This window comes from Cherax quadricarinatus, unplaced genomic scaffold, assembly GCF_038502225.1.
Source record: "Cherax quadricarinatus isolate ZL_2023a unplaced genomic scaffold, ASM3850222v1 Contig4714, whole genome shotgun sequence".
NCBI lineage: Eukaryota > Metazoa > Arthropoda > Malacostraca > Decapoda > Parastacidae > Cherax > Cherax quadricarinatus.
The window spans coordinates 1-27,791 of NW_027199740.1; the positions used below are offsets into that span (position 1 = coordinate 1).

Here is a 27,791-nt window from a genome sequence, read left to right on the forward strand (position 1 = left end):
TAATACATATTTTATGAAAAAGAGGATAAATAAATATACAAGGTATGATGTAGCACGTAATGAAAGTAGTTTATTAGATTATGTATTGGTGGATAAAAGGTTGATGGGTAGGCTCCAGGATGTACATGTTTATAGAGGGGCAACTGATATATCGGATCATTATTTAGTTGTAGCTACAGTTAGAGTAAGAGGTAGATGGGAAAAGAGGAAGGTGGCAACAACAAGTAAGAGGGAGGTGAAAGTGTATAAACTAAGGGAGGAGGAAGTTCGGGTGAGATATAAGCGACTATTGGCAGAAAGGTGGGCTAGTGCAAAGATGAGTAGTGGGGGGGTTGAAGAGGGTTGGAATAGTTTTAAAAATGCAGTATTAGAATGTGGGGCAGAAGTTTGTGGTTATAGGAGGGTGGGGGCAGGAGGAAAGAGGAGTGATTGGTGGAATGATGAAGTAAAGGGTGTGATAAAAGAGAAAAAGGTAGCTTATGAGAGGTTTTTACAAAGCAGAAGTGTTATAAGAAGAGCAGAGTATATGGAGAGTAAAAGAAAGGTAAAGAGAGTGGTGAGAGAGTGCAAAAGGAGAGCAGATGATAGAGTGGGAGAGGCACTGTCAAGAAATTTTAATGAAAATAAGAAAAAATTTTGGAGTGAGTTAAACAAGTTAAGAAAGCCTAGGGAAAGTATGGATTTGTCAGTTAAAAACAGAGTAGGGGAGTTAGTAGATGGGGAGATGGAGGTATTAGGTAGATGGCGAGAATATTTTGAGGAACTTTTAAATGTTAAGGAAGAAACAGAGGCAGTAATTTCATGCACTGGTCAGGGAGGTATACCATCTTTTAGGAGTGAAGAAGAGCAGAATGTAAGTGTGGGGGAGGTACGTGAGGCATTACGTAAAATGAAAGGGGGTAAAGCAGCTGGAACTGATGGGATCATGACAGAAATGTTAAAAGCAGGGGGGGATATAGTGTTGGAGTGGTTGGTACTTTTGTTTAATAAATGTATGAAAGAGGGGAAGGTACCTAGGGATTGGCAGAGAGCATGTATAGTCCCTTTATATAAAGGGAAAGGGGACAAAAGAGACTGTAAAAATTATAGAGGAATAAGTTTACTGAGTATACCAGGAAAAGTGTACGGTAGGGTTATAATTGAAAGAATTAGAGGTAAGACAGAATGTAGGATTGCGGATGAGCAAGGAGGTTTCAGAGTGGGTAGGGGATGTGTAGATCAAGTGTTTACATTGAAGCATATATGTGAACAGTATTTAGATAAAGGTAGGGAAGTTTTTATTGCATTTATGGATTTAGAAAAGGCATATGATAGAGTGGATAGAGGAGCAATGTGGCAGATGTTGCAAGTATATGGAATAGGTGGTAAGTTATTAAATGCTGTAAAGAGTTTTTATGAGGATAGTGAGGCTCAGGTTAGGGTGTGTAGAAGAGAGGGAGACTACTTCCCGGTAAAAGTAGGTCTTAGACAGGGATGTGTAATGTCACCATGGTTGTTTAATATATTTATAGATGGGGTTGTAAAGGAAGTAAATGCTAGGGTGTTCGGGAGAGGGGTGGGATTAAATTTTGGGGAATCAAATTCAAAATGGGAATTGACACAGTTACTTTTTGCTGATGATACTGTGCTTATGGGAGATTCTAAAGAAAAATTGCAAAGGTTAGTGGATGAGTTTGGGAATGTGTGTAAAGGTAGAAAGTTGAAAGTGAACATAGAAAAGAGTAAGGTGATGAGGGTGTCAAATGATTTAGATAAAGAAAAATTGGATATCAAATTGGGGAGGAGGAGTATGGAAGAAGTGAATGTTTTCAGATACTTGGGAGTTGACGTGTCGGCGGATGGATTTATGAAGGATGAGGTTAATCATAGAATTGATGAGGGAAAAAAGGTGAGTGGTGCGTTGAGGTATATGTGGAGTCAAAAAACGTTATCTATGGAGGCAAAGAAGGGAATGTATGAAAGTATAGTAGTACCAACACTCTTATATGGGTGTGAAGCTTGGGTGGTAAATGCAGCAGCGAGGAGACGGTTGGAGGCAGTGGAGATGTCCTGTTTAAGGGCAATGTGTGGTGTAAATATTATGCAGAAAATTCGGAGTGTGGAAATTAGGAAAAGGTGTGGAGTTAATAAAAGTATTAGTCAGAGGGCAGAAGAGGGGTTGTTGAGGTGGTTTGGTCATTTAGAGAGAATGGATCAAAGTAGAATGACATGGAAAGCATATAAATCTATAGGGGAAGGAAGGCGGGGTAGGGGTCGTCCTCGAAAGGGTTGGAGAGAGGGGGTAAAGGAGGTTTTGTGGGCAAGGGGCTTGGACTTCCAGCAAGCGTGCGTGAGCGTGTTAGATAGGAGTGAATGGAGACGAATGGTACTTGGGACCTGACGATCTGTTGGAGTGTGAGCAGGGTAATATTTAGTGAAGGGATTCAGGGAAACCGGTTATTTTCATATAGTCGGACTTGAGTCCTGGAAATGGGAAGTACAATGCCTGCACTTTAAAGGAGGGGTTTGGGATATTGGCAGTTTGGAGGGATATGTTGTGTATCTTTATATGTGTATGCTTCTAAACTGTTGTATTCTGAGCACCTCTGCAAAAACAGTGATAATGTGTGAGTGTGGTGAAAGTGTTGAATGATGATGAAAGTATTTTCTTTTTGGGGATTTTCTTTCTTTTTTGGGTCACCCTGCCTCGGTGGGAGACGGCCGACTTGTTGAAAAAAAAAAAAAAAAAAAATGTTCTCATGTCTAGAGCTCATCACAAGAGTCAAAGCACCTTCTTGAAGGGTAATGTTACAGTAGTAATGAGTTATTTACAAGAATAATGGAATTCATTAGCACATATTTACAGTGCAAACATACTCCATGGGAAAGTCGAAAAGAATCCTTACTCTGAAAGCTGTGTTTGTTGTAAGAGGTGACTAAAATACTGGGAGCAAGGGGCTAGTAACCCTTTCTCCTGTGTAAATTACTAAATGCAACAAGATCACAGTTAACAGGTGATATCACAATATGCAAAATAACCACTGTGAAAAAAAAATTAGTGAACATTCAAGCATTTTTATGATTTCTCACATTATCAAGGATGTGATAATGTCCTTGATAATGTGAGAAATCACAAAAGCACTTGGATGTTTACTATTTTTTTACAGTGGTTGTTTTGCAAATTACTAAATGTAAAAAAAAAAAAAGAACTTTATAAAGCAAGTGTTTCCACTTTTTTTCGGTCACCCTGCCTCAGTTGAAGACAGCTGGTGTACTGAAAAAATATGCTCACAAAACAATATAAAAACCAACATTTGAAGTTTTTGGAAAACATCTTCCGTGAATTTAACAGACTTCATATACTGTACTTCTATTTGATTTGTTTTTCTTCAGAATTCATTATCAATATCAGTAGAACAGCATAAATTAATCATTACTTAATTCCATTTTGGAACTCTACGATTTCTGGGGTACTGTACACTGAGGCAAGACATCAAAGTGCTTCTTGTATAAGCAGAGAGGTATGCTTTGGTTTCAGAATTAAAACAATGACTAGGAAGTAGGCTTACACTCCAGCCATGTGAATATTGCTGCTATGAATAAACAGAAGTTTGGACAAGGAGCTTGAATCATGGTCAGTTAATTGGCAGTCTGACGGTCTACCGTCTAGGCTAACCCAGGCCTCTAATAGGAAGGATTTGGAGATAATACTTACTGTATTACATTCCGTCGGAGGCACCAACTGTAACCAAAATGAACTCCTTCCCTCGGCCCAGGAGCTTGAGCAGTAGATCAGTTCTTACCCCCTTCAAGGCCACATCGTCTGTGAACTCAAATTAAGTTGCAATAAACAACTGTTGATGAATAAACAGGATAGATGAGGGGCTTGGACAATGGCTCGAGCCCCTCATCCATCCTTCTGTTTATTCATTGACACTTCTTTATTACAACATAACTTGAGTTCATTGCTGCTATATTTATTTTCATGGTAATCTGCAAGCCACCAGTGGCTAGCCAGGCAGGACAACTGTGACATTTGTCTCAAGAATCAAGGGCATTATATGATAGCAAAGGTGTCCCATTATTTATCAGTTGTATGTTGTGCAAGTGTCTTAACTTTCATCAGTTGTATTTACCATGTAACAAAAAGTTACATTGAAATATTGTCAAGCTGGCATTATCTATACACTAGTCATTATTTTGTATGCAACACCCATAAGTCAAAAGTACATTTAGGGGCAGTTAAGTTAGAAACAAAAGATGGGCTTATTCACTACTGTATTCTTAAATTACATTATTCAGTATACCATTGGCTCTGAACATTTTATATAAAAGAGATCCTACTGTATTTTATACTATTCATTTCCGGCCAGTAGGTTTGTGTGACATGTCAAAGAATAAAAAAGAATAAAGATTTTATTTCTTTGTGAAGGTTACAATTTGTAATTACAATTTTGGCTTGTTAAGTACAAAAAAAGGCACAATCATGCCATGACATTTCGGGCAGACTAATTCTAATACGTACATAATAGCTACTTAAATCTAGACAAGATAAGAGTGGTCCAAATTTTTCCTAAAACTTTTAAGCAATTTTTGACTCACTACTTTTATAAACTGTTTATTATTGCCACACACCACACTACATGCTTTACAAATTCTTGTGTTCAGCACTTTAGTTGTATCTCTTCTCTGGAATGTTTATTTCTGTTTGGTTTCTCAGAAGCATTTTTTTTTTAGTTTGATACACCTTCCTCTTCTGTAGTTCAAGTTATTTAAAGTTTTATTTTTTATCTGATTTGTAATTTACTGGATGCATGAGATTATTTCTATGAGGGGATTGGTGTACAGTACTATATTTATTTTTTTGTATATTATTCTTTGACTTTTTCATACTCAGGTTGCCGTAGTATTGTATGGTGGTTAAAAAAACCAGTTATCGTACTCAGTTGTTCTTTTGTTTTCAGTTTCATTCTTGTAACCATATCAATATATTTCTTTATACAGTACAGATTTTAACAGTTTTTTCCTTGCCATAGATTGAAGAACATGTGGAAGAAATCACCACTCATCGCTTGACTGATGATGATGACCAGGACCTGGATTGTGCCTATGACAATGATGTTAGTGACTCTGGTGGATCATGGCGAGGTTCTCGTTGCTCCTTGGATGACTCGAGAGAGACGAGGCATCACAAGGTGTCCCACCACTCAGTGACAGAAGATCCACTACTGTCCACCATTAATGTTGCTATACAGTGGACCCCCGGTTCGCGATATTAATCCGTTCCTGAGAGCTCATCGTAAACCAAAAATATCGGAAAGCGAATCAATTTTCCCCATAAGAAATAATGGAAATCAAATTAATCCGTGCAAGACACCCAAAAGTATGAAAAAAAAAAAACTTTTACCACATGAAATATTAAGTTTAATGCACACAAACTGAAGAAGACATGCACAGTTTGTAGTATGTACTCTACTAACAATAGAATACATGACACTTACCTTTAATGAAGATCTGGTGATGATTGATGGGATGGGAGGAGGGGAGAGTGTCGAACCTATTGTTTAGAAGGGGAATCCCCCTCCATTAGGACTTGAGGTAGCAAGTCCTTTTCCGGGGTTACTTCCCTTCTTCTTTTAATGCCACTAGGACCAGCTTGAGAGTCACTGGACTTCTGTCGCACAACATATCTGTCCATAGAGGCCTGTACCTCTCGTTCCTTTATGACTTTCCTAAAGTGGTTCACAACAGTGTCATTGTACAGGTTGCCAACACGGCTTGCAGTAGCTGTCTGAGGGTGATTTTCATCAAAAAAGCTTTGCACTTCAAGCCACTTTGCACACATTTCCCTAATCTTTGAAGTAGGCAACTTCTTCACTTTCTCCATCCCCTCCTCCGAAGCAGTTTCCTCAGGTCTGGCCTCTTGCTGTTGAAGATGATCTAGCAGCTCATCAGTGGTTAGTTCGTCATTGTCCTCCTCCATCAACTCTTCCACATCCTCCCCACTAACCTCCAACCCCAAGGACTTCCCCAATGCCACAATGGATTCCTCAACTGGCATAGGCTTCTCAGGGTTAGCCTCAAACCCTTCAAAATCCCTTTTGTCTACACATTCTGGCCACAGTTTTTTCCAGGCAGAGTTCAAGGTCCTCTTAGTCACTCCCTCCCAAGCCTTACCTATAAGGTTTACACAATTGAGGATATTAAAGTGATCCTTCCAAAACTCCTTTAGAGTCAATAGAGTGTCTGTGGTCACTTCAAAGCACCTTTCAAACATAGCTTTTGTGTACAGTTTCTTGAAGTTGGAAATGACCTGCTGGTCCATGGGCTGCAGGAGAGGAGTGGTATTAGGAGGCAAAAACTTGACCTTAATGAAGCTCATGTCCCCAGAAAGTCGCTCTGCCAAGTCTGTAGGATGACCAGGGGCATTGTCTAATACCAGGAGGCACTTAAGGTCTAACTTCTTTTCAATTAGGTAATTTTTCACAGTGGGGGCAAATGCATGGTGTAACCAGTCATAAAAAAGTCCCTAGTGACCCATGCCTTATTGTTTGCCCTCCACAGCACACACAAATTAGCATTGAGGATATTCTTTTGCCTGAACGCTCTGGGAGTTTCTGAGTGATACACCAATAAAGGCTTCACTTTGCAATCACAACTAGCATTGGCACACATCAGAAGAGTAAGCCTGTCTTTCATAGGCTTATGTCCTGGGAGTGCCTTTTCCTCCTGAGTAATGTAGGTTCTGCTTGGCAATTTCTTCCAAAACAGGCCTGTTTCGTTGCAATTAAACACTTGTTCAGGTTTCAAGTCTTCACTGTCTATGTAATCCTTGAATTCCTTCACATATTTTTCAGCTGCTTTTTGGTCTGAACTGGCAGCCTCACCATGCCTAATCACACTATGTATGCCACTACGATTCTTAAATCTTTCAAACCAACCTTTGCTGGCCTTAAATTCACTCACATCACCACTAGTTGCAGGCAATTTCTTTACCAAATCGTCATGCAACTGCCTAGCCTTTTCACAAATGATCGCTTGAGAGATGCTATCTCCTGCTATCTGTTTTTCATTTATCCACACCAATAACAGTCTCTCAACATTTTCTAACACTTGCGGTCGCTGTTTCGTAATCACAGTTGCACCTTTTGCAACAACAGCTTCCTTGATTGCCATTTTCCTGGTCACTATAGTAGAGATGGTTGATTGGGGTTTTGTATACAACTTGGCCAGCTCCGACACACGCACTCCACTTTCGTACTTTGCAATTATCTCTTTCTTCATTTCAGTAGTCATTAGCACCCTTGGTCTCGAAGGGTTGGCACTAGAAGCTTTCTTGGGGCCCATGGTGACTTATTTTGCAGAAACAAGCACCAAAAAACTCTGTGATAATATGGAATGTACCGAATGTATCCTTAGATGCGAGCACACTGGCGGGCTTGTAAACACTGGCACACACGGGGCAGTTCAGGCCACACGTGAACACGTCTTGGACGAATCGCGTATACCGGGTTTTGTAACGGGAACCGAGGCAAATTTTTTGCGATATAATGCATCACATACCGGATTTATTGGATACCGATAGCATCGCGAACCGGGGGTCCACTGTACTTGGTAGATTTAGCCTCTTGACAGTGCTCTTCAAATATATTCCACCCCATCACAATATATGATTAGGTGACACTTCCTCAAACACATGACATTACTGGACCTAACCCTACCTAGCTCACCTGACTTCCTTTCCCTTATATATTCTGTGGTTGTCTGTTCTCTGTGTTAGATTAAAAACCTTCAGTGGCAAAACATGTCCTAATTAATGTTCTGAGTGTTGCATTTATTAAGAATTTGTCAGTTTTATCATACCTGTACCAGTGCTGTAGCTGTATAGCATCTCTGAAGCTTCTTCATTGTTTATGCTCTGTGTTGTATACAGTATTGCATTTGTGGCTCTTGATCCAAAAAACTGGAGCTAAATTTTCTTTGATTAAATCTGATTGTCTCCCATCTCTCAGGTGATGTATGACCATTTTGGGTTTAGCACTTTCTCCTTGATTATAATACAGCAATAATATTTTGTTTTGCCTCATCAGTTGCCTTTCCCAATTCACTCGCTGTCCTGCCAGAAGAGTGCTGGTATCACAATTCAGATGATTCTCTGAGTTAAAACATTCATACTCCTCCTCTAGAGTGCAGGCACTGCCCTATCCACCTCCAGGATTCAAGTCTGGCTAAACAGCTTCCCTGAATATCATTACCTTAATTTCTATTTAATTTTATAACATTTAGGCAGCATTTAAGCAGGCATGATCATTTATGTACAAAGTATACATTGTTTGACTTTCAGATTTCTGTTCAGATGTAGATTGCTGTGATGTTGGACCTGGTGACATGGTGCTGAATTCTGACACTTGGGAAGAGAACTGGCTCTTCAGACGGCAGCGGCTGATGGGTGCCTCTGCTTCTGACCCTGTGACAATGCTCATCCCAAATCCTGAAGCTCATGTTCCAGCTACTGTGGGAAATAGGTTGGTTTCTATTTTTTTTTCATGATTTCATCACTGTCAAATGGTAGAGGGTGGTAGTGATAGCTGAAGTAAATTTAAATTATTTTTTCTTTTTCAGTTAACTCGTAGTATTGTATACCATTCATGTATAGCTCATTGTGTCCTAAAGGAAAAAATGATGTAGTATTTAGTATTGTATTTTCCCTTCATTCTAATAAAATGTGTGTATAGTATTTGCCATTCTTTTACTTCATATATTGTTCTGAAATTTTGAGTAAGAAAGTGGTAAAAAATGCTGGCATGACCTACAAGCAGTGCTCACTCTATAAGAATGTAATTTACAAGAACGTTCTTTAATAAGTATGAGATATTTAAATAGTAATTTTATTTTATTCCTGAATTCTGTTGAAGCCACATGGGTCTGGGCAAGGGGTGGTTGAGGCTTGAACCTTCCATACGCTAACTGTAACAGAGGCTGGCATGACAATTATTCTAAGTTTAGAAAAAATAAGTCACAATACCATGGTTAGTAAAATTCAAATATAATCTGGCCATCATGACACAAAATTATAATAAGGACTCGCTTGCAATGGGTTCAAATCCCACCCAGTCTGTTGTTTGTTTACAGTTGTGTTATTATGACTCATAAAGTCACTTGGTCAGTTTTATGTGATAGGGTGATATCTTTAGATGTTTTAACATTTTATATAACAATCTTTTAATTATTTCAGCGAAAGGAGATTGTACAGACAATATTTTTAACAGAAGTATTTACTTATCTGCCACATTCTGAGTTTTTGAGAGGAACTGACTTGGAGCTTGAAATATTTTGAAAAATGTACATTACATCTTATGAGGCAAAGAGGAAGAAATTATATAATGTATGAAAACATAATGGTTACAAAGTGGAGCAATCTGGATGGGGAAACGGAGTCCATACACAGTTTTAAGAGTTAATATGGTAAGACTCATGGTACCAGGAATAGATTGTAATTACAAAGTGGAACTAGGAACTGAGACCCTCCAATCCTTGCCACAAATTAGTGAGCACACTATCTATAGGTTTCAATTTTTCTCAATACATTATTAAAATACATGTACTATTACTTAGACATGATAAATAAAAATTATCTTTAATATCTTTAAATACTGCAGACATCACAGTATTCTTGGTTATGTTTGCAGGGATATAGATGAATTGTCTGAATTGTCGGAGCAGCAGTCTATTGGCAGCGGGGAGCCTTGGAGCATGAGTGAGAGTGATGGAGAGGGAGAGTGTATGAAGAGTTGCCAGCCAAGCACTGCATCTAGGGAACTCTCTACACTTGCAGGTTAGTTAGTGTATAAGTACTAACTACTGTTGCAAGTTTATTCTTTATTTTACAGATTTTGTTTTTTACACGCCAGTCATCTCCCACCGAGGTAATGTGACCCAAAAGAAGAAACACTGTCACAATCATTCACTCCATCACTGGCTCACCAGAGGCATGTTGATACCACAGCTCAGATGCCTCTCCAAACTGCAGATATCCCCACCCCTCCTTCAGAGTGCAAGCACTCTGAAGTCCAGGACTCTAGTCTGGCTAACTTGTTTCCTTGAATCCCTTCAGAAAGTGTTAACTTGCTCACATTTCAACAACTCACCAAGTCCCAAAAACTATTTGCCTCCACTCACCCCTGTCTAACATGCTCTCACATGCCACACTCCCTACCCTCCCCTTTCCTCTTTCCTTTTTCTCCTTTGGGTTGTCTTTCTTCTGCCCTGTGTATTTGTTCCTCCTTTATTTATTTATTTATTTGTTCCCCCCCCCCTCGGTGTTCCTGCTCTTACCCTCTGTGGGCACCTAGCTCCCTTGCAGTGCTCCTCTTTCTTAGTATTTGACTGGCCCCTCCTACTCTTACTACCTCTCCACTACTACTTCCTCCCCTCTACTACTACCACCTCCTGCCTATATATACCCATCCTGCTCTCCTTTTCGTTAGTGTGACTTTGTAAATGGTCCAAGTCGGACTGAAACGTCATCATAAGCTCCTCTCTTCTATGTGCGGGTTATTTGTTCATTGTTTCTCGGTGAGTGTTACAGTTCGAATCTTAGTCGTTTGCCAGGTTTAGTGCCCACTGTAACAAAAACACTTCCAAGAATAAAAAGGAACTTCAAATCTTGGAAATATAGGGTGCAAATAAGAATTACTCAGCATTTTTCAGGCTTTTTATTAAAAATTTTAAATACTTCTCTTGGATATTTGTAAATATCCATTAAATATTACTTATGAGATTCTTTCTATCATTTAAAAATCCTAAATTGTAGGTATACAATATTACGGGTCTTAACCATAAATTAGCACCTTCAGTGTCTATACGGACACTACACTTGAAAATATTCAGAGGAGCAAGACTGTTTCCTCAATAGTAACACATGACTTGAAAAAGTATATACTACATCAAAAAGGAACTCCTTCACTGAATACGGTCAATATCACTGGGAATTCTACACACGATGCTGGTAGACACATCGTATCTGGATATGACTTTCTGCTGTCTTCACCACAGAATTTCCAACTCAAGCCAGTTCAGGAGTTTCTCAGCTAGACTCTCCAAGACGCCAGGAGAGAACAGAACCGGAGTACTAGTAGGTCTGCCAAGATGCTGTTCACCCAGTCAGCAGTGAGTGTGAACTGGCCTTACACAGTAAATCCCTTCATGATGTCAACTCGTCAAAGGGGAAGAGGGTAGAGCGGTGTGAACTACCCACCAATGGACATACCTTGTTATAAACCTTAGCCAGGTGTACCTACCTAACACATTGCTCAAGATATATATATACATTTACACATCATACCCAGGTATATTCCTAAACCAGATAATATTATAAACTAGTGGAATCTTTAATTTAGCTAATATTAAAGAAACCCCGAGTATAATATTAAGTGGACAACACATAAAAATTAATCTCATTATGACCTTGGTCATAACAGTGAGTGAACATTATCCTGCGAGGTCATAGGAAACATTTCGTAATAATTCATTATTTTTTGCACTTGTTTATTCTGTGTGACTGCTAAATAAGCCACCATGGGCCCAAAGAAAGCTGCTAGTGCCAGTCCTTTGGTAAAGAAGGTGAGAAACATGATAGAATTAAAAAAAAAGATTGTAGAAAAATACGAAAGTGGTGGTGGTAGAGGGTGGTAGTGATAGTGGTAGACGGTGGTAGTGATTATGGTAGAAGGCAGTAGTGGTTGTGATGGTGGTAGAGGGTGGTAGTGATGGTGGTAGAGGATGGTAGTGGTTGTGATGGTGGTAGAGGATGGTAGTGGTTGTGATGGTGGTAGTGATGGTGGTAGAGGGTGGTAGTGGTTGTGATGGTGGTAGAGGGTGGTAGTGGTAGTGATGGTGGTAGAGGGTGGTAGTGGTTGTGATGGTGGTAGAGGGTAGTAGTGATGGTGGTAGAGGGTGGTAGTGGTTGTGGTAGAGGGTAGAGCTGCAAGAGCTTTCTGGACAGTTTTTTTGTGCGACAAGTGCCCAGTGACTTCTAAGCTGGTCCTAGTGCCATTGAAAAGCAAATAAGGGAAGTAACCAAGGATAAGGACTTGGTACCTGAAATCTTTATGGAAGGGGATTCCCCTCCCAAACAATACTCAGTCCTCCCTCTCCCCTCCTCTCTGTCTTCCATACACTCACAAGAGTCTTCAGTAAAGGTAAGTGTGATGTTAAATGTTCATTTATACATGTTATTAGTGCTTTATAATATATTTGTCATTCTTTTCTGTATGTAAATCTATATTTAACCCCTTGACTGTCACAACCCCCAATCCTGAGGTGTCTCCTGGTGTCGCAAAATTTCAAAAAAAAAAAAAAAAATTCTTCTTCTTATGAAATGATAGAGAATCTTTTCCCGATTGTAATGACAATAAAAAAAACAAAATTTGATAGAAAACTGACGGAATTAAGCTCTCGCAAAGTTATTGACCTCGGCGATATTTACAAATCGGCGATTTTGCCCACTTTGAGCCCTGTTTCCATTGTTCCAGTTAACCAAATGCATAGCTATTTCTTTAGAACTCCATTTTTTTCTATCGATTGAGTACAAGAAACTGCCCATTTACTGGTTTCAACTACCCAATAATGTGGTCAGAAATTTGCAATTTGGCCAATTTTGCGACAATTAAAAAATATGACGATTTCAAAATAAGGTTCAGAATGAACAATGCAGACATTCCTGGCTCTAAAATAACATTTTCTTTGTTCACCAGTCATGTCTCAAGGCCCCTTTGATATTACTCTTGCTTTCTATTTTGAATTTTTATTCAAACAAAAAATAGAAGATTTACTGTTATGCAGACTACTGCAATATTGTAATAATTGTACAAATAATGTCAACCCATTCATGACTGCATATTAGAATGGCTAGTTGAACATTTATTGGACAGTGACATCACTTGTTTACTTTTGAACATCGGCAAAAATCAAGCATTTTTCCTACTTTGAGCTCCATTTCCAGGTTCTTTTTATAGTAAAACCAAACAAAATCACCTCTATTTCTATAATATGTTTTTCATTCTATCAAATGAGACTAAGAAAACGAGAATACAACCATAAATACTATATGATATTACCTGGAGTTTACCTGGAGAGGGTTTCGGGGGTCAACGCCCCCGCGGCCCGGTCTGAGACCAGGCCTCATGGTGGATCAGGGTCTGATCAACCAGGCTGTTACTGCTGGCCGCACGCAAGCTGACGTACGAACCACAGCCCGGTTGGTCAGGTACTGACTTTAGGTTCCTGTCCAGTACCTTCCTGAAGACGCCCAGGGGTCTATTGGTAATCCCCCTTATGTATGCTGGGAGGCAATTGAACAGTCTTGGGCCCCGGACACTTACTGTGTTGCCTCTAAGTGTACTCGTGGCACCCCTGCTTTTTATCGGAGGAATGTTGCATCTCCTGCCGAGTCTTTTGCTTTCACATGGAGTGATTTTCATGTGCAGGTTTGGTACCAATCCCTTCAGGACCTTCCAAGTGTATATTATCACACATCTCTCTCACCTGCATTCAAGGGAATACAGATCAAGGACCTTCAACCATTCCCAGTAGTTTAGGTGCCTTATCGCACTTATGTGTGCCATCAAAGTTCTTTGTACACTCTCCAGGTCTGCAATGTTGCCAGCCTTGAAGGGGGCCATTAGTGTACAGCAGTATTCCAGCCTAGAGAGCACAAGCAATTTGAAGAGAATCATCATGGGCTTGGTGTCCCTAGTTTTGAAGGTTCTCATTATCCATCCTATCATTTTCCTAGCGGATGAGGTAGATACATTGTTGTGGTCTTTGAGGGCGAGATTCTCTGACATTATCACTCCCAGGTCCTTCACATTACTTTTCCGCTCTATTATATGGTTAGAATTTGTGGTATACCCTGACACATTTTTAATTTCTTCAAGTTTTCCATATCTGAGAAGTTGAAATTTCTCCTCATTGAACTTCATATTGTTTTGAGTGGCCAATTCGAAGATTTGGAGGATAAGGAATAGAATGGGAGTGAGTACTGTGCCTTGTGGAACAGAGCTTTTTACCATGGTTGCCTGGGACCTTTACTCTGTTTACTATTACTCTGTGTTCTATTTGTCAGGAAGTTGTAGATCCATCTACCAACTTTTCCTGTTATTCCTTTATCCTGCATTTTGTGTGCTATTACACCATGGTCACACTTGTCAAAAGCTTTTGCAAAGTCTGTGTATGTGTATGGTGAGGCAAGATAAACTATATGAGCAAGTACCTGCTACCTATGCTTACCTCACAGTACAGAAAATATTGATGCAAATGCTGACTTTTACAATGACTACTATATGTCTCGGGGGGGAAAAACAGTAAAAATCTATTTCATAATGGCTGTGATGTGAAGGAAATTCTGAAAGTTTGTATAAAACTTTTATTTCCCATGATGCAATATACAGCAGTTGACTAACACCCAGATACCTATTTTTACTACTGTGTGAGCAAATGCAGCAGGTATAAGGATACTTACCTGGGAATTGAACTCACAACCACAAGATCCTGATATCAATCCCCTGGCAAAATGAGATGTATGTGTAAGTCTCCTTAAACCTATTGCTTCCATTCACCTTGCAGTAAATAGGTACCTAGATGTTAGCTGACTGCTTTGGGTTATGTGCAGAGAGAAAATTCCATACCTGTCAGAAATATTCAGAGATGTATACAGTCATCTATATAACCCTTAGTGACTAGTCAAAGAATGTCCCATACTTTTTTTTTTTAAGAACTGACACCAAAGCCATTTTTTTGGGGGGGGGGATTTTCTGCACTTTTTTTGGCACTACATACTCTAGAAACTGACATCTTAATAGATTTAACCCATGTCTAGTTCTTAAGTAGTCTTTAAGCACTAGAATCAGTCTGCCCGAAATGCACCGCATGCTGGTGGCTTTCATTTGTGCTTAGTAGTATTTTTATATTGGCTCTTTGAAGTGACGTCTAAACTGTTGTATCTGGGCACCTCTGAAAAGACAACGATTATGTGTGAATGATGGTGAAAGTGTTTCTTTTTTTGGGGTCACCCTGCCTCAGTGGGAGACAGCTGACATGTTGAAAAATAAATGTAACCTACATTACCTGTATACTGCAGAAAAAAATAAATTATTTGTATAAACTATTCTTGTAACAGTGCATTTGATTTTGTAGAGAAATATCAGATAATAGCCTGAAGGAAGCAGATACTAATTAAATGTCGGAATATTTGTACAGGAGAGATTGTGGCCGAGTTTGCTCAGCAAGACCAAGAGTACACAGTAGACTACAGTGTCCCTATCAGAGTGACGGCAACATGTAGAGCACAACAAAGCAGGAAGCACCTTGCATCTCCTCAAGCCTCTCCTACACATTCTCATAAGTCTCCAGAAGCACAACCCTCAACTCGTTTTATTTACACAAATCATAAGGGAGTCCTGAGAAACTATCATGAGGGGAAAACCGTGGAAGGTGTGAAGAATCCTGGAGTCGCTGAAAAATCACAAGTGGATTTAGATTTTGTATCGGACAATGAGAGACCAGTGCCAAAACCTAGGTAAGTAAACATATTTTTGATAGATTAGACACATGTGAAGCATTTGGGTATCTTTATTATGGGAACATTTTACCACATAGTGGTTTCCTCAGTCCAAAACAGGGAAGAATGGCTGAAGATGAGAAGGAGTTGGAGGTAATCAGTCCCTCAGCCTGGAGTACTGAGAGACAGATTACCTCAAACTCCTTCTGATCTAAAACCATTCTTCTGTGTTTTGGACTGATGAAGCTACTATGTGGCAAAATGTTCCCACAGTAAAGATACCTAAGTGTTGCACTTGTGTATAATTTATCAACTTGTCGGTTCTCTGAACCATTAATCTACAAACATTCTTTTGCTGCTTATGACACCAAATACTATTAGTTATTGAGAAAACGTTACTATTCTAAGCTGTACTATGAATCATTGTGTTTAGTGTTAACCTCATACATATGCATTTTTTTATATGTGATGTGAACAGTGATTGTTGGCTTACACATTGCTAGAAATTAATCAAGTGCTATGTATACTTGCTACCAGGGTTAACAGATGGATGTAAAGTCACATATCAGATGACAAATTTGTACAGTATTTACAAATTTAGTTTTACAATCACCTAAGAGACTGTATATAAACACCACTCAATTTGTCATTACCTTATTATTCTTAAGATAGTCTTAAGTTTCCTAGGTAGTTGGTTGGTAGACAGCAACCACCCAGGGAGGTACTACTGTTATGCCAAATGAGTGTGAAATGGAAGCCTCTAATTGTTTTACATGATGGTAGGATTGCTGGTGTCTTTTTTTCTTTCTCGTAAGCATGCAAGATTTCAGGTACGTCTTGCTACTTCGACTTACATTTAGGTCACGCTACACATGTATGTACAAGCATATATATATATATATACACCCTTCTGGGTTTTCTTCTATTTTTCTTACTAGTTCTTGTTCTTGTTTATTTCAACTTATCTCCATGGGGAAGTGGAACAGAATTCTTCCTCCATAAGCCATGTGTGTTGTAAGAGGCGACTAAAATGCCGGGAGCAAGGATTTAGTAACCCCTTCTTCTGTATATATTACTAAATTTAAAAGGAGAAACTTTTTTTTTTGGGGGGGGGGCCACCCTGCCTTGGTGGGATAAGATCAGTTTGTTAAAAGAAGAAGGAAGTCTTGAGTTTGCCAGAAATGCTCTATATATTAAGAGGCTTTCTATATACACACTTAAACATCATTCACCTCTGTACAAACATTGTATTATGCTGAAATAAAGTGTCTTATCTTAAATGTTCCTGTATGTAAGATTCCCAGCCCTCCCTCTCTACAGCAAGTACAGTATTACCTTCTATCCATATGATAGTTATTTTTAGGTCTAAGCTTTTCATCAGTTGTATACCTGTTTTAACAAAATTGAAATTGGTAGCAAATAGAACATTTTAGGCAACAAGATTGCTTCCCAATTTATTACAAATGCCAGTTTACGCCATGGGATATTTTGTGGCAAATATTTCTTGATTAATTATTATTCATTGTATATCCATTTTCCATATAATTTATTACATTAAGAATACGTACTGTTATCACAGATTTTCTTTTAATTTACAGGAAACTTTCATTAGCTACAAAATCTTCTACCAATACTTCTGCTAACTCCTCAGTGCAGCTTCTGCTGTCTCCAGCAGAGGATTTGACAATTCTAAGTCCTCCCTTAGAGGTTCCTGATCCATCTAACACGTCCAGTAAAAGTGAAACAGTGTGGTTTGTGGAAACTCCAGAGGACTGTGTAGTAATGCAGGGTAGAACACTCCGACTCGCTTGTCAAGTTAATACCAAGAAACCCATGGGTAAGATTCTGTGCCATTTAAAATGATTTCTGAAACTCTGTTTTTAACTGAACCATCCTTTTTAAGACTATTTTCAAATTACCATTTATTATAATGTTCTTTGCACAGCATGGAATAATTCTCTTCTCTTTCAACAAACCAGCTATATTCCACTGAATGGAATAGATATCATTGCTAAATATTTTTGTAAGTTATATTGTAGGTAATAATATTTTTGTTTTGTTTTTAACACATCATCCATTTCCCACTGAGGCAGGGTGACCCAAAAAAGAAGAAACACTTTCATCATCACTCATTCCATCCTTGTCTTGCCAGAGGCATGCTTATGCTACAGGTCCTATTAATGAATTTAATCCTCAGGTGTGAGCTGGTACCACTCAGTGCCAACAATAACATAACAGTATTCAATTATAATGTCAGATCATTAAGTAAACATTATGATGACCTCCTAACACTACTAAATTGTCTAAATGTCAATATGTCTATCACTACTCTCACTGAAACCTGGCTAAAACATGATGTTACAAAAATCAATACCATACCTGGCTACATGGCCATACACAATTGTAGGCCAGATCAATTAGGAGGTGGCACAGCTATATACTACTCTGATGAACTTGAAAGGTATTCAATCTACTTGCACAAGGGATAAATATGGTGAATATACATTTGCTAAATTTAAATCCAAAAACCTAAAAAAAACTTTAACAGTTGGAGGAATATACAGAGTGCATCACTCCAATATTTTCTCATTTAGCATCAACCTTAGAAACATGATAACTGACACAAAGATGAATAAACACCACGTGATACTTACAGGTGACTTCAACATAAATCTCATTCATGACCATGACCCACAAGTAACTGAATTCACAAACACTATGAGCAACTGCTTACTTCTGCCATCTATAACTAAGCCAACAAGAATCTCCAGGACAAGTGCCTCATTACTACATCACATCTGGACAAGCACTACAGCCCCATTAAAAGCAGGCATAATTACAGATAACACCACTGACCACTATCCCACCTTTCTCATAACCAACTTATGTAAATTGCACCAGGACACAAGTAAGATCACATTCCAGCTACATGTCAAGTCATCTGTTAATAACTTTATTTCAGCATTAAGTAGCATTGACTGGCAAAGTGAGCAAGCAGTCAATCTCGATATTAAAGAATGCGTCAAAATTTTCTTACAAAAAACCCAAAACCTCTATAACAGGCATTGTCTAATAAAAACAAAGCAGATCACAGCAGAGACTAAACAGCCTCTGGTTTACAAGCAGCATCCTCAGATCCGTTGATAAAAAACATCTATATGAAAAACAGTACAGAATGGGTCTAATAAAGGAACTGACAAAACGTTACTCGTCAATCCTTACTAATTTAATCAGGAAGTCTAAAAAACTATATTATGAAAATAGATTTTATGACATAAAAGGGAATATGAAAAAGGCCTGGAAAACCCTATCTGAAATTCTAGGATCTAAAAATCTGTATCGAAACAGAGTGACTGACTTAATGAAACCACGAGAACCTCACCTCCAGCCAACAGATACTGCCAACAAATTTAATGTCTTTTTCTCAACAGTAGGAACAAAGCTAGCAAACAAAATTCCAACTGTAAACACTCAGCCAAAAGACTACCTCACTGATAACTACCCAAATACTCTATTTCTATCCCAACAAGCCCTACAGAAATCTCACTTATCATCAAAACACTAAAGAACAAGACAGGAGATCTAAATAACTTACCACAACTCATGTACAAAAAAGCTTCTCATGTGTTGTCTCCAATTATTTCAACTCTTTTTAAAAAATCTATTTAATCTTCTACTTTCCCATCCATACTCAAGATAGCAAGAGTTACTCCAATCCTCAAAGGAGGTGATCCAACTGAATTGAATAGCTATAGGCCTATATCAAACTTGCTCCTACTATCTAAAATCTTTGAAAAATTAATTCACAAACAAGTCTACTCCTACTTAGTATCCCACAACATACTTAACCCATGTCAGTTTGGATTTAGACCGAAAAAAAGTACTAATGATGCAATTATATACATGCTTGAACTTCTATATACGGCACTCGAAAAAACAAAATTTCCCTGGGACTTTTCATAAACCTACAAAAAGCATTTGATGCAGTTGACCATGACCTATTACACCTAAAACTTGAACATTATGGGGTCAGAGGACATTCTCTCCATTACTTAAAATCTTATCTTAACAATAGAAACCAGTATGTATACACAAATGGAGCTAACTCTGCTACACAACCAGTTCTTGTTGGAGTCCTTGGCCCAGTTCTCTTTCTCATTAGATCAGTGACCTCCCAAATACATCTAAACTCCTTAAACCCATTTTATTTGCAGATGACACTACTTATGTCTTCTCTCACCCAAACCCAACTATACTAACAGACACTGTTAACAACAAACTACAGGTTGGCCATACTTATGTCTCCATCTCTCTAATTTCGGCCAAATTTCAAATTTCCATTAACTATACTAAATCCTCAGCATCAAGCCAGTAGAGAAAAAAGCAGTGATGAAAATGAGGAAGATGTAGCAGAGTCTCTATGGATAGGTTAATTAAGTGTATCCTAATCTAACCACTCTGTAAAATGGCAAACTCACTAATCCAGCACACTACAGGTCCCAGTGATACCGAATTAGTGATGACTGACCTGTACTAAAAATATCTACTTGGATGCCTACCAACAAACTTACTCTTAATATACTTCATGCTGTTTGGAAACAGAACTTCTAATGCTCAGCTTAACATGTATTATTTGAAACAGCTTGACAAGGCTCCTGGAGAGCGAAATGTTGCCAAGTAAGCTGTCGTATTAGTTGCACATGTGTCCTGTTACCCAACAGAGCAGATTATTATTATAATCAAAACCAGTTGCTAAACCCACTAAGGTCATACAGCTAACTGAGTAGAGGATGTATAGATCTAGTATTCTCATTAAATCATGCAGTAAGTATGCAACGTTTAAGCAACTTTATGCTGTTTCTCTCAGTGTGGGTATCTGACTGTGGTTGTTTGTACAAGGTGAGTAACTGAACAAAAATGCTTCCTGCCTATGACCCAGTGTATGTTTTGCTAATGGCCCAATGTGCTCTGCTCATGCCCCCGACATTCTCTTTGCCTGTGGTCTAGCAAACTTGTTGTCTGTGACCCAGTAGGCCTCTTGTGGCTTAGGTATGGAAACCTGAATCCCAGTATGCAAAGTTGCAGGGTAAGAGTTCTGTTTTCCAAATTTTTGACAAATATGACTGCTGTGTATATGAAGCACTGTCTTTTCTTTCGACACACCGGCCGTATCCCACTGAGGTGTGGATGAAGCATTGTCATTGAACTATAATACAGTATTTCCACTAATTTATTTCTTTTGTTTACCTCAGCAAATTCAAGACCTCAAAAACGTCCCACATTCACCAAGGGTTTGTCAGATGTGATTCTCGAAGAGGGAGGAGACCTGTATTTACAGTGCCAAGTACAAGGCCACCCAGAACCACGAGTTATCTTTTCCAGAGGCTTAGAGAGGCTAGAACCTTCTTCCAGACTTGCAATAGGTAAGTAATACAGTTTTATTATTTTTATTTTTAACACACCAGCCATCTCTCATCAAAGTAGGATGACCCAAAAATGAAAAACACATTCGCCATCATTCATTTAATCATCGTTTTTTCCAAAAGTGTGCTGTTATCACAGTTAGGAAGACCCTCTGAACTACAACTTCCTCATTCTGCCTTCACTTCTCACCTCCAGGACTCAAGCTCAGCTAACTGGTTTCCCCTGAATTCCTTCATGTATACAGTGGACCCCCGGTTAACGAACTTTTTTCATTCCAGTAGTATGTTCAGGTGCCAGTACTGACCGAATTTTTTCCCATAAGGAATATTGTGAAGTAGATTAGTCCATTTCAGACCCCCAAACATACACGTACAAACGCACTTACATAAATACACTTACATAATTGGTCGCATTTGGAGGTGATCGTTAAGCGGGGGTCCACTGTATTATCTTTTTACACTTCTCCAGTACATACCTTTACTCACTCCGGTGTAATGTGCTCACACGTGCATGTTGGATGTTCAGGTCCCTAACACTCAACCCATCTTATGCTCTTTCCCTCCAATCCTTCCTTTCTTCCACTACAGACTTATATACAGTACCCTTTTAGTCATTGTATTTTGCACTATCCTCTTTAAATCCCAAACTTCCCTCAACAACTCCTCAGTCCTCTGAATTATACTTTTAGTAACCCACATCATCTTCTAATCTCCACATTCCTAATTTTCTGCATGGTGTTTTTTTTTTTTTTAACACATTCACTGCATCTCACCAAGGCAGGGTGACCTAAAAAGAGCATGAAACATTTTCTTTTTAAATTTAGTAATTTATACAGGAAAGGGGTTACTAGCCCCTTGCTCCCAGCATTTTAGTCACCTCTTACTACAAGCACGGCATATGGAGGAAGAATTCGTTTCCACTTCCCCAAGGGGAATATTGTTATTATTATTATAATAACCAAAAATTCTACACATATGTATTTAGTGCTATATATAAATAAAACTGCCAGTTTTTTAATTTTTGGAAATCTAGATCTTTAATCTTTGAATGATACACACTTCGATACAGGTGCCTTGAGGCTAGTGAAGGATCCTTGATCCAAGGAATTGGAACTACACTTATCTTTGGATCAAGCTTGTTCCTCTCTTATTTCCCAGGCAGTGAATGACCCTTATGAGTTTAGCACTTCCTCATGATTATGGTTATGAATAATAGCATAATAGCTTCACTCAGCCTGTCACCTTGCAGAGAGTGATCAGTATGGCACGTGGACATTGCGTCTGGCAGAATGTTCAGCTTCAGACAGTGGAGAAATCACTGCGACTGCTGCCAGCATGCTGAGTGCAGTAAATACCCACTGTCGGGTAAAGGTCGTGCCAGAGGGCACTCCCATTCCCCAGCAAGTCCACACTAATTCTGCGAGACTACAGCCATCAGCTTTACAAACAAATAAGCAGGTTTGCAATCCACAATTTGTAATTTAATTTAGGTAGCATGCAATGGCTGTTCAGTACAGGTAAATGTTGTGCATTTACAAAAAATACAGTAGTATGGAGGTTTCTGAAAGCTGTGAATGTTGTACCTGTAACTAGCTGGGAAATATTACGTCAGAGTGTAAGTTTGCAATCAGCTTGTTTTTCTTCTTGACACAGTCCCATGTCCAGTATTTCTTTTATACTGATAAGACGTATATCATTCAGTCTTTTATTTATAATATTTACATGTTTTTGTAATGCATTGGCCGTCTTCGACTGAGGCAGGGTGACCTAAATATAAAAAAAAAAAGTTTATTTTTTTTTTCAACAAACCGGCCGTATCCCACCAAGGCAGGGTGGCCCAAAAAGAAAAACAAAAGTTTCTCTTTTTAAATTTAGTAATTTATACAGGAGAAGGGGTTACTAGCCCCTTACTCTTGATATTTGCATGTACGTATCATGTTCAGATTTTTTCTTACTAATTGCATACAGTACTGTACCATTAAGTGTTCAATAACCAAGAGCAGTATTCAATATTTTTATTACATTTTCTTGTATAGTAAATCTTCAGAATTGATATATAAATTTCATGAAAATTTTTACAAGATGCATAATGGGCAAGCAGTACATTGAGAAAATTAAAAAAAAAGAAAAGTGTGAAATGAGAGAGTTAAAATAAATGTTAAGAAACAAGTGTGATGGAGTTGTTGGATTTCAGAAGGTAGAGTGAAAATGAAAATGAAAATGTTTATTTCCTTGCAAAGCTTACATTGTGTGGTTTACATATTATAAAATATTAATTACAAATAAAGCCACTAGTATGCCTAGGCATTTCAAGCAGACAGATCCTAATGCTGCCATGATGTCCATGGCAGCTGACTCCCTTAAAATGATAGGAAGACTGCATTATTTACTCTTGGGAATACATGTATTGTCTTAAATAAACTTATAGTATAACACAGTAGTATTAATGAGAGTGGAAGATGCTTGGTAATTCATTAGATGGGTAATTCAATAATAGTCTCTTCCCTTTGGTAACAGTTTTATATGAGTGTGTGTATATACACACTTGACTTGCAGGTGTATCGTTTGTCAGAGGCATGCTGGTTATTTGCAGCCTCTTCAAAGAATCATTTTAATTATTGGTGTATACAGGTATCTTAGTTGATGCCTTGTTTTTTGACTTCATATTTACTGTACATCCATGATGCAAATTGTTAACCTCAGCATTAGGGAGTCCTATTCACATCTCTGTAAGCCAAAGTAAGAAGCACTTCCATGTTACTAATTTTTTTTTTTTTTCAACAAGTCAGCCGTCTCCCACCAAGGCAGGGTTACCCAAAAAAGAAAGAAAATCCCCAAAAAGAAAATACTTTCATCATCATTCAACACTTTCACCACACTCACACATTATCACTGTTTTTGCAGAGGTGCTCAGAATACAACAGTTTAGAAGCATATACGTATAAAGATACACAACATATCCCTCCAAACTGCCAATATCCCAAACCCCTCCTTTAAAGTGCAGGCATTGTACTTCCCATTTCCAGGACTCAAGTCCGATTATATGAAAATAACCGGTTTCCCTGAATCCCTTCACTAAATATTTCCAGAAACTATGCAAGAATTATTCTGGTTTGGGCCATCTACATGAGGATAATGTTAATTTAATATTGTTTAAGATGAGTTGGAATGAAAGGACTGTGAAAGAAAGAAACAGTATTAAAGCCAAGCTAAGGAGTCTCTTGATATGTAATAAAAATGTATGTACTAGGAATATTGAGTAAACCCAGTTGATGGGGCAGGAAATTTATAATTGGTATTGAGGACTAATAAAAACATTAAGTTTCACCTCTCAAAACTCATAAAAAAAGATGAGGCCACAAAAAATTGTCTGTGACTGTAAGTTGGCTTAGCATAATTTTACCTCTTGACTAACCTACATATTTACTGAAAATTTTGGAAATGTCATTCTCTTTTTTCTGAAAACAAATTAAGCAACATTACATGTGTGGAAGTGGCATTATGTGTAGGTGCAAGGAACCCATAACCCTATAATTTCAATGGGTCCTGGAACTGTATACAGTACTGGGAATTATCTGGTAGTTACTGCATTTTAGGTATGGTAAATTTTTCCACACCTTTGTTAGCATATATCTACAAGATATATTTATGCTGAGTAATTGGCTTGGTTACCCATTTAAACATTATTTGATTCTGTCAGATGCTGAGTCATCACAAATAGTGTATGGTAATCTGCCTAGCAGATTCCATATATACATAGTATTGTATTTAGTATGACTTCATTGTTTGTAGTACAGTGCATTACCGTAATAGAAGTAATAGAAGAAACTTTTAATTACAATTAACTTTTTATATGAATTTTCTTTGCAGAGTATTAGATATTTTCCCCTTAAAATTCTGGTTTATTGGAGTAATAAAGGGAGTGAGTGGCCAGTACTGGCTGTTGTTGAGAAGAGTAATGAGATTATTCTGTTGGCTTAATAATAACAGACAGTTCTATAAACAGTGGACTTGGACCATTGTTTACAGAACAGTTGACTGTGGATTTTGTCATGTATTTCCAAAATTTGTTAGATCAAGGATTACTAACAACAAATTTTTTTTAATTTTCTCTAGACACATTCCAGATAGATATGGAATTCTTACAGTATGTGGCAGTCATAACCCAGAAAGTTTGCTTAAGTACAGTCTGTTCCAACTTATACAGCAGGTTAGGTTCCGGGCTACTGCTGTACAGGAGGGCCCCGCTTATACGGCAGGTTAGGTTTTAGGTTACTGCTGTACATAATTCTAATGATTTAACAGGCAAGCTAGCAGGTTTACTCAAGTAAATGGAATAATTTGAGTGGTAAATGTTCTTGGTACTGTTCTAACCAGCAGACAAAATCACAATTATGCCTTCATTACTCTGTTCTTGACTGGCATCTTTGCTGTGTAGGGGAATACAGATGGCAGTTCCCGCTCGTTCTCCGAAATTCTGCGGAGATGCTTCTTTTGCTGTTGTGGCCGACCACGAGTAGACGACTCAACCCCGCTCCTTCTCCAGTCTTGAGGCACACATTTGTAATGGACATTTCCATCACTGATTAAATTTATGTAATGGCTACCACCATATTGTTTAAACTCAAAATACTATTTACTTACTTGCCATAGTTATTTTTTCTTATACAATAGCATTTTGGTATGCATGTATGTACTATTTACCTGCATAGGTTTGTCATTTATAATATAGAATATGCTGTATGGTAATGATAATTAGTTTGCAGGTTCTTATGTTGTGGCTGCCTCATGATGATTTAGCATGTTATTTTTTTATTTTTAACCAAATAAATCTTTTTTTATATTTATATCTACTTCTGTTCAGGAAATATATTTTTGCTGAGTTCTATTTTACAGTTCGTATTCATTGATTAAGCATTCAAAATAAACGTTTCACTTATCTGTATACAGTGTTTTGTTTGTTTTGCATGATTGTATTTGCCATGGCTTACACCTCTAAATATGAGTTTGTGTTAACACCTGCAGCTTTGTGCTGAAACTTTATAATGAACAAATGTAACAACTCACTGGAGTGATAGGGATTCAAACCATCAGTAAGGGATTACCAGCCAGTCACCTTAATCCATTGCACTATAGAGGGTAATAAAGTTTTCCTTGCCAGAATCCTGGGTGTGTTGGTAATGACCGCTAACTGGGACCTGATCAATTTTTTTTATGGAGAATGTTACCCTCTTGGGATGAAATGGACTTAGACGATAGGATGGTGATCCCAGACCTCTAGTTCAGATCCTGATAACTTATCTAAATACTTTCAGCTTTATTAATTTTTTGAAACATGTTGCTTGAATACAGTAGACTCTCGCATAACATGGTGGTTATGTTCCTGACAACTGTATTTTAGATATTTGTGTTATGTGAAGTGATGAGCATATAGGAAAAATATGGTTACGTTCTAGAGACCTCTGTAAAAAGCATATGCGCTTACCTATAAAAATGTTTTCTTACATTAAATTCTGATTGGTAGTATTTGTTGGTCTTCATATGAGTGTTGAGGGTCGGTGTGGACCTACTGAGTTGAAGTGGATGGCTGTGGTTCTTACAGTGTAAAGTATCATGTGTAGAGTCATGAACCACCATGAAATTTATTAAAATTATCACTTTCTTTAATTCTGTCAGATTAATTTTTGGGACCTCTAGCACCACTAGTAGTCCTCGGTGCCACAATTAATATTCAGAGACAAAATAAAGTGCTAAAAATATCCACAGTCAGCATCAATGTGATAGTCTGTTGTATTCAGAAATAATGAATTTTGCAAATAATAAAATTAAACTTAGAATTTATCATTAAATATGTTAAACTATTTTTTTTTTTTTTTTTTTTTGCTTGATGTTAACAATTTATTTTAATTACTAACCTTTGATGTGGTGTTTTTCCTGGCAGCAAGATCCCAGGCCAGGTGGCAGACATACCCACAAGAAACACAACCCTGGCTCACACCCACCCAACACCTCTCGGCCAACCTCTGACAACCTACTAATCTCCGCCAAAACATCCACTCCTTCACATCGAGAAAAACTAACAAAATCATCAGGTTTTAATACAGATACTGATGATCTGGATGATATTCATCAGGTGCCTACAAAACCAGGTATACCTGTAAATGATGTGTGTATCTCTATACATCTGCCTGCTGTAAATAATGAGGATATTGTTACTTACTGCTCAATAACCACAGATGTAGACAATGATCTGAGTTCTTCAGTGTTGCTAGATAATGGTGGAGCTTCTGAGTGTAAGCCTATGGTGCATGAGATCAATGAGCTTTCACATCGTGTAGAGGATCGTAATGTATTAGACAGTTCTACCAGTGGTAATGTCAGTACTGTTGCACATGGGGATTTGTCCACAAATACATATGCCAGCTTGAAAAATCTACAAGACGACTTTAGTAATTCCTCATCATTCTTCAAGGATTCTTATAACCCTAGCTTGACAAGGCTAATTTCTTCATCTGGCTCATCATTTATTGCAGCTAATCATAGTTTGGACTGTTATTCCTCTAGTCATGATGATGAGGATTCATCCTCTTCTAACAGACACACATTACCAGTACAAAAATTATCCAATCTTGAGTTCCTTTCTTCTTCATCTCCTGTAACTCAAAATCTAAAAGCTAGGGGAAAATTCTTGGTAAACTGCAATGCCTCATTGCCTCTAACTGCTGACCAGCCGCATGCCTTTAGCACCTTCATGGGCCATCACCAAGAGCATGGAGAACCCTCTGCTAAGCCTGCTTCTTCCTTCATTGCTACATCACCAACATTTTCAG

General features: G+C 38.2%; 1 protein-coding gene across 1 annotated transcript; it reads left to right on the forward strand.

Moving 5' to 3' along the window:
• Positions 1 to 5,015: 5,015 nt before the first annotated feature.
• LOC128703004 (uncharacterized) lies at positions 5,016 to 27,791 on the forward strand (the record flags this gene model as incomplete). The annotated part of the gene is given in 10 exon segments (XM_070081868.1): positions 5,016 to 5,244; positions 8,324 to 8,504; positions 9,669 to 9,814; positions 15,238 to 15,556; positions 17,137 to 17,375; positions 17,736 to 17,755; positions 20,181 to 20,215; positions 20,756 to 20,961; positions 22,211 to 22,419; positions 26,903 to 27,791. Coding segments are annotated over 10 exon segments (2,473 nt in total), but the record flags the coding sequence as incomplete, so codon positions are not given.